This window comes from Cynoglossus semilaevis, chromosome 20 (assembly GCF_000523025.1).
Source record: "Cynoglossus semilaevis isolate Cse_v1.0 chromosome 20, Cse_v1.0, whole genome shotgun sequence".
NCBI classification, from domain to species: Eukaryota; Metazoa; Chordata; class Actinopteri; order Pleuronectiformes; family Cynoglossidae; genus Cynoglossus; species Cynoglossus semilaevis.
The window spans coordinates 2,040,448-2,048,916 of NC_024326.1; the positions used below are offsets into that span (position 1 = coordinate 2,040,448).

At 37.1% G+C, this 8,469-nt stretch overlaps 2 protein-coding genes across 3 annotated transcripts; both read right to left on the reverse strand.

Moving 5' to 3' along the window:
• Window positions 1-671: 671 nt before the first annotated feature.
• On the reverse strand, window positions 672-3,086 carry LOC107990129 (solute carrier family 22 member 21-like). 2 transcript variants are annotated; one of them, XM_025066315.1, is made up of 4 exons: window positions 2,481-3,086; window positions 2,186-2,368; window positions 1,089-1,224; window positions 672-886 (listed from the first exon to the last, which is right to left on the reverse strand). In XM_025066315.1, exons 1-4 carry the CDS (start codon window positions 2,680-2,682, stop codon window positions 823-825), a joined length of 585 nt encoding a protein of 194 aa, XP_024922083.1. In that variant the 5' UTR covers window positions 2,683-3,086; the 3' UTR covers window positions 672-822. The 2 variants fall into 2 exon arrangements, with proteins under 2 accessions (XP_024922083.1, XP_024922082.1); XM_025066314.1 differs by having other exon boundaries at window positions 817-1,224.
• Window positions 3,087-5,734: 2,648 nt separating this feature from the next.
• LOC112488720 (solute carrier family 22 member 4-like) lies at window positions 5,735-7,769 on the reverse strand. Its single transcript, XM_025066320.1, has 2 exons — window positions 7,371-7,769; window positions 5,735-6,095 (listed from the first exon to the last, which is right to left on the reverse strand). Exons 1-2 carry the CDS (start codon window positions 7,737-7,739, stop codon window positions 5,937-5,939), a joined length of 528 nt encoding a protein of 175 aa, XP_024922088.1. The 5' UTR covers window positions 7,740-7,769; the 3' UTR covers window positions 5,735-5,936.
• Window positions 7,770-8,469: the final 700 nt, after the last annotated feature.

The following is an 8,469-nucleotide window of genomic DNA, read 5'->3' on the forward strand; positions in this document are numbered from 1 at the left end:
TTTTCAAGCCTATGCATAATATACTGCCCCCATGTGGTGAATTAGAGGGGTACTCAAAGACAGACAAATTGTTTTCGACAACGTTTTTCTTTTTTCTTTTTTAAAAAATACACTTAAAAAGATTTACAAAAAGTGAAAAGCAATGTCCAGTTACAGCACTGTCATATCTGAGTAATAGTTTACATAAATGCTAATTTATCTCAGTCATTACAAAAGAAAAAACCTATAAAGATACAATAAACATCGTAGCGAAACAGGTAAATGTTCCGTGGTGTTAATGTCAACGAAATTAAATAACATTTACTGACATAGATGATTCACGGCAACAACGCCAATAATACATGATAATAAAACGGCTTTAAATTTAGCTACAGTCCCTTAGAATATGCATCTTTGACACTAGATGTCACCAACTCAGCGTTTGTATTTTTCACTGATTTCACTGAAGCGTTAAGTCGAATTGAAATGACTCCTATTCATATTATGGCCATATTGAGAATAAAAATATTACTTACATAGATACCTCTGATGTCATAGAACATAGACTGAGTCCAGTGTAGTTTTAGTTCTAACACTGACCCTGAACCTGAGACCTTCCTTCCTTCCTTAAAATATGTTTTCAGATTTTAAGGAAGGACATACACACTCATTTTGATAGAATGCCTTTCAATTTTAATATGCATACACACAAAAAACCACACTATTGAATAATGCAACATATTCAGAAAGTTAACTAATACACAAAACAAAACATAATTTACATTAGGAAGGGTTTTTGACTCCCAGTCACTGCTGTATGCTTTTTTATCGGCAGGGGGCACTCTAGCACATTGCATTGCTGCCTTCAGATGTGTTTCGTTTCTTTTGCTTAGAGGCACAAAAGCAGCTTCAAAAAAAGAGGGGAAATAATTTAGGTGTTAGATTGTAAAATGTACCAACATTAAATCTACATTGTTGACATCTATGACTTTAAATACTCCGTTGCAGATCTTACGTTTATGCTACCTTAAATGTTATAATTATTGCTTGATGCAGAATGATCATTTAAATAATGTAAATGTTTTGTTAGATATTTTTCTGGGACATACCCTCTGATGGCCTTGGCTTCACTGATTAGATCAGGAAGTTTGCTGTTTCTGGTGTCTGGCAGCAACATGCTCACAGCTGCAGCCGTGATGCTGACTGTGCCAAAGACAACGTAGGGGAGAATCTTATTCTGAGTGCCTGAAAACAACGGAGAACATTCAGAGGTGATACAAATATTAATAACAAAATGACTGATAAGGTAACAGTTAATTCTGAGCCACTACACAACTACAGGGCTTAATATAAGCCGTTTAGGGTTATTTCCCATATTGTTTTTATTTCTTATTATTATCATATTGTTGTGCTTTCTAGAAATGAATGCAAAGAAGTACATTGGATTTGTTCTGCATTACTTGTAAATTCATTCATTCAAAGTCATTAAGTTGACTTTAACATTTCTGGCTAACTTATCTCACATTCACATATATTTTGTCTCATTTTTACTTAAAAATGTTTTTGTTAACCTATTGCAAGCTGTAAACATTCTGAGGATAAATTCTGGGCAAAAGTGAAAACCCCTGGGATTTTTTAAACACCAGTTGTCAGACACTGAAAAGATAACAAAAAAACCCACAAAACGGTAGACAGGTTAATTTTTCAGTTTCTAATGTTAAGAATCCACATGATTTTTAACATTTCTACCGTGTGGTTAGACTTTAAATATACATGGGAAAGCTGAATTGTTTAGTGAAAAATGTTCCAATAGTCCAAAGCATCTAAAGTATATTTTAAACAAATCTTTTCTTCAATAGCAGGATATTAAATAAATACTATAATATTTAAGATTTAAAAGAAAATACTTTTTTCACAAGCCAAGAATATAAAAAACAGGCCCTAAGCTATGTAATTCTGTAATTAATTTCCTCATTATGCTTTCTGACTTAATGTATATTTCAGTAGGTTCCACCGTAACCAGTTATTTTTACATTTACATTTATGCATTTAGCCAACACTTCGATTCAAAGCACGTTTAAGGCTTTCATTTAGTAAATAAAACATAAAAATATGTAATAACGTTTACTGCACTTTGTCAGGACTTCATTACATTTGAAATATATATATATATATATATATACATAAAAGAAACAAACAGATTTACCAATGTAAAGTAAATAGGGACAAATGATGCTGCCTATCCGTGCTCCTGTGGAGTTGACCCCCACTCCCATGTTTCTGACCACAGTGGGGATGAGCTCAGTGAAGAAGAGGTTGTTTACGCTGTAAGAACAACTGACTCCCATCTTTCCAATTAAGACTAGTACCTGGAACATAACAGGCATGTCTGCAGTGGTGAAAAAAACAAAACAAAAAACAAACGTGAACCAAATGTGAAACAAGCAAAATGTTCCACAGTCCAGTGCAGACTCTTTCATTGACGTTTTTAAAGTACACACCCTCAGGAACCAGTTGGATGACCAGAAGCATGATACCAGTGAACATCAATGTGGAGAAGAGGATTATTTGTCTCTGTATTCGCTTTATGGCCACCCAGGCGGCTATGCACACAAAAGTGTCCACAACCCCAGAAAAGAAGCAGCTGAGATATATATTTCCTTTTAAGTTACTGGTATTTATAGAGAGACCATAAAACACCATGGAAACAGATAACCTGCAAAAACAAATAGAATATAATTACCAAACACTGAACCTATGCAGTTATATTATAAAAAAATGTGATTATAGAAACAATGTGTTCTGGTCATTGATGTGCGTACTTCTTTGGTCATACTTGCATTTTATTTTATCTATTCACTTTTCACTGTGGGCTAATTGGACCCTGACTGGCTGAAACGTTCACAGCCAAAAAGTGAAAAGAAAAAGGTGAGAAACAAACTCCAAACAAAAATCTCACAAAAGTATATGTAATTAAATATAATAGTCTTCTAGTTTACATTAAGTCTCAATTTACTCAAATCTCAGCCATTTTAATTGAAGCAAACACAGATGTACTGGCAGGAATTGAATAAAGACACTAACAAAGATCTTCTTCAACAGCTCTGATTCTCTCTTTTTTTCATTTTCGTAGCCATCTCATGCCACCTAGTGGAAGAGTATTTAATTGTCCTGCTTGTCACGCATTGACGAAGAAAGAAAAATCATTTGGAATAAATAAATGATGGTAATTTTGTGGCACACCTTACGATCTCTCACAGCACACCAGTGTGCCACAGCACAGGTGTTGGGAGTCACTGTACTAATACATAAGGGAAGCATTACAGCCAGAGTTGTTCAACAATATTTTTGTCTAAAAATAGTTGTTTTCTTTTGTGTAAAACATAAAATCACAGACAGGGCCAAAGATTTATACACATCACTGCAGCTATAATTGCAGAAGTCTTGTTCTTGATGTGCAGTTAGTAATCTTATTTCTCATTACCATATGTAAAAACCTATAAATGTTATGTTCCTCATGTTGTGGGTACGTATCAGATCCAAATAGGTGTATGTCTTTGTTTTTTCCCCAGCATTTTCCTAAAGTGGAAATCCAGTGCATGAAAAGAGACAGAGCAGTCACATTGATTACTACACGTCCTTACAGTAAAATATGTCTTGGAATACAAAGTGTTAAAACCAAATACTGCAAATACCATTAGCTCAGATAAGTCATCTGCTCTAAACAGGACCTCAGGTGCAGAGACTCCGTTCTTTTTTGCACACTCACGTATGATTTGCTCGGCTTCCTGCATCCGACCTTTTTGCAAAAGCCAGCGAGGCGACTCGGGAATCAGCCTAAAGACAAAACATTTCTTGTTTAAGTTGGCAGGGCAAGCTGTGAACAAGGGGCATATGGGTACATGGGTATATGAATGACTTCATACAGACGGAGAAGTGTGACTCAGGTGATCTAGACTGTACGGTTTTAACGGCTGTGATGGTAAGTCAGGTGCAGCAGAGAGAGACAAAGAATTTCTAACACAAAATGATTCAGGATTCAAAACTGGGACACTCTGAAAGTAAAGGTAGAGCATAAGAAAATTGTATTTATTTTTATATTGTATTTTTCTTCTAGGTGTTGGCAAACACACATTCTCATATTGTAGTTTTAATATTTTTGTATAGTTTTATTTCCACAACGCTGGTACAGTAAAATTCCAAAATTAGTAATAATTTCTTTTTTGTTCATTTTTATTTAGTGACACACTACCTTACACTTTAATTTTGTAAAATTGACCAAATCACTTTTAACAGATTCTATAATTTGCCAATTAATTTATTGATCATCCTGAATACCTGACCTTGGTGTCAAGGTCACAAAAGTCAGTGTTGCGTTGTTAAAATGGATTAACAACGCAATTGTTTTTTTCTGCCATACAAACTCTTAAGGTAAAAATCAGATGAAAATACTTCTTTTAAGCCAACACAAACAATCAATGCATCCGTTTATTTCATTGGGGTCAAATGTAAGAGTTAAAATGCTGATAATCTGAGCACTGAGTTTACCAGGTTGTTCTTCCTACCGTTGATTTTTATTCCTTATTTCTCATTTTGTATCTTTTTCGTCATTTTTTTCATGGACACAATCTTGACAAAAACAAATATTCAACAGACTCACCACCATGCTGGAAGCAACAAAATGCAGGGGATGGCCATGGTACCCAGCAGCATCCGCCAGTCACGCATGAGGTAGGCAAAGAGAGGTAATACTACAATACCAAGGGAGAAACCTGTGCAGTGTCCCAGCAGAATGAAGATCTCTCTGACAGAGGGACTCAGCATCTCTGACCCTGAACAAGAAAAATACTATGATTCAAAGTAGAAGAAAACAAATGACAAAAAAACCCACCCCTAGTGGTCATGCTGGGTTTATTACACAGGGGGCAGACAATTATTATTTTAAAGTATTATTTTTGAATATCATGTTTCAGTAGTAATCTCGACTCTTCTCAGTTGAGCTATAGCAGTGCTTCTCAAACTGTGGTACGCTTACCACCAGTAGTACACGAGCGCTCTCAAGTGGTACGTGGGGAAAATTCATATGTGTACATTTACATTTTCAACTGAATAAATCTGAAACATACCGTGCACAATTAATACAACATTTTCATAAAGATGTCTATCTTTCTAAACATTTCTAAACATCTCTCCTGTGTGGTGGAAGCTAACAGGGAAGGCCTGTGCTGCTATATCCTAATGTTGGTCATACTCATAGAGCTCCATGTTTTCTCAGGTGGTACAGAGTAGAAAAAGTTTGAGAACCACTGGTCTATAGCATGTCTTGGTCAACTTTTGTGAGTTAATGATGTTTGTGTTTGGAAAAGCTAACCAATGAAGGCACTTCAGAAAAAAAGAAAAACAGTGGTTGACCACCACAGTAGAATATTTTGAGGTACCCAGTATCAATGAAGTATGGTAACAAGATATCTGGCCCAGTCCTGACAGACAGTTGAGGATACAGAACATGGTCCAGCTCACAGAGCAGGCCTGGATCACAGCTGTGACACACTGCAGGGCCAGTGCAATAAAAAACACCGGCTTTCTGCCAAACCTGTAACACATTGCACAAACACATTAAAACTCTAAGGTTACCCATCACAACTGTGGTGTCAGGTGACCATACACTGATATGAAATAGTGTCTCTATCCCCATTAACAACATAAAGTCTCATCTCTGTTATATTAAATATTTATAACTTTTCTGACATTTTTGCTTGGGATTGATTTTTCAAATTTGTGCCATAAACCTTTATAACATTAATTAAAAAAAATAAACTATCACTATGTTCATTTCTATTTTCAGACGTTAAAGTTAGCTTTTGACACATGTCTGTTTTATCTCTATTGTAAGTTAAAAGGAAACTACATGATAGGCGTATGCATGGCCGTGCATCACAGCGAACACCACATGTGATTCATAGTAATTGTAATATGTAAGTAAGTCTAATTGTAATTTGCAACGACACATACCTGTCTGCGAGTTGGCCACTGACAAAGGATCCTATCATAACTCCAAAAAAAAATAAGGAGGAGGAAAAAGGGACTTTCCATGCGTTGTCACACACCAGGTCCCACTGAGGAGAAAAAAAAAGACAACATTTACTGAGCGTTCTGATGAGAACAGTTTGTACATGTAAATAAAACATATTCAAATCATCATCATCATCATCATCATCATCATGATGCATGTGTTCAGAGCAAATACAATAATCAGTTGGATTTACCGTTTGTTACTGTTAGGTTAAATAATTCTAACAGGTCCTACTTTCACGTTTCACAGGCTTAGTTTATTATTAGCACTTGGAAGCTCTCAAATTTATAACTGCCTTGATTCGTTGGTCTACTCAAATGAAACCCTTTCTCAGCTTCACTTCACAGATATAGAGTATGTGTGGGGTACAAGTCAAGACATACACGAGCCAGTCAATGAATTCACTTGTCTTTTTGGAAATAAATCAACAGTATCAAAGAATGCTAGTAACACCTGCATCATCGTCATGTTGTGATGATTCCCAATTCTGTGGCAAAAGTGTTTTTATGATTTTGTTTAGGCAGCAGTTCTTTCAGTAACAAATTATCCTGGCCCATAGTTTTATTTTAAGGTAAATTCTCAAACCTTTTAGACCAGTGGTTCTCAAACTTTTTCTACTCTGTACCACCTGAGAAAACATTGCTCTCTCTGAGTACCACCATGATGACAGACATTAGAATATAGCAGCACAGGCCTTCCCTGTTAGCTTCCACCACAGGAGAGATGTTTATAAAGATGTTTATGTTCAAATGTTGTATTAATTGTGCTTGGTATGTTTCAGATTTATTCAGTTGAAAATGTAAATGTAAAAGTATGATTTTTCCCCGTGTACCACCGGTGGTACGTGTACCACAGTTTGAGAACCACTGTTTAAAACATAACAATATTGGTCAGTTGGTCAACAGTGACTTTGACCCTGGTAAAATACCAGGGTCAAATTTTAGTATGCAATGTAACATAACGCCAATTTGTTCAGATGTGCTGCTACTTTTCCTCAATCTTTCCCTCGTCACTTTGAAGACGCTGCAAAGAAGAACAAAGAAGAAGCTTGTTCTGACTGGAACTGACTGGTTTGAAACTGTCATAAAAAAAACAATGCAGTTGCTATGTTAGGTGTGTACTTCATTATCCAGCCCAGGTAAAGAAAGAGTAGACAGAAGACAGAGGGCAGTGCAGATGACCATACCAACATAAAATACCTGACTCATAAATGTGTGTTTTATTCACTTTTGTCCAGACATTGCTGAATGTTCTACTGTTAAATATTCTGACTAAAAATGCAAGTTGTTAAACTACACAGCTTACTACTACTCCTTACCTCTGATACTGCAGTAGTAGAGCTGAACTCAGTGCTGTACACCCAGCCGTCCAAGCACTGCTCCGTGTCATTGGCCAGCTCTGCCCTCTCTGTCCTGTTTCCCTGCACCTTGTAGCGTGAACAGCTGTCAGGTCCGACCTGCCTGCTGCGCTCCTCGAAGTGAAGTTCCTCTGAGGTAGATGTCGCTGTTGAGTTGAGAGGAATTCTGCAATGGTGAGCAGGTGTGTCAGAGACAAAAACCACCATTACTCCAAAGTATCCACACGGAACCGTGCTCAGACTCAACAACACAATAACCACTACTTGGAAGTGTCCGAAGCTGCCCAGAAAAGACGTGACTTCGTCATAGTCTCTGGTTCTCCCACTCATCCTGGCTGAATACAGCAGCAGCAGACAGCAAATGACTGCCAGACAGAAGTGACGTTTCTGTTTGTCAACCAAAACCTGTTTTGGTTGCGTGACAAGTCAGTGCTTTTTTTTTTTTTTAATTAAGTATGGGATAAGGTACGGGATAAGGTACATTAGACACATTAAACTATTATACAACCAGTATAACCATTATAAATCCTTATAATGGTCAGAATTATTAAGTCTAGTTAAAAAACAGATATTCTTGGTCCTGATCACTACACCTTGTGATTCTTTGGTCAGCACAGTAGCCATAGCAACAAGCCTGTGGCCACTACAAGGCAGTGCCCTCTGACCCCCAGAGAGGTAACCTTTGGCCTGAGGGTCATCAAACAGGGTCGGTGGGGTCAGATCCTGCTAGAAGACAGTAAAAGCACCATCATTTGCCCTTTCCTTACCCTCATCTATGTAATTGGTGTATTGACCAACTGGCCCTTTCTGCACATTGTTAGCAGCACTTTATCTAGTTTGAATACAGGACAAAGTAAGTGGAAAACGCTGTTCATGATATCAAAAGGAGCTCCGTTTGGGTTAACCCTGAGGCTGTTTACACTCCACTGTAACCACCCAAAAATTCAGAGGGATAAAAGTGAAGCGGTCGTAAATTAAGCAGTGAGGTTTTCAGCTTGTGTCCACAGCCAAGTATGTTGCTGTGTAACACCAGATACAGTTGGGTTGGGTTACATTCCAT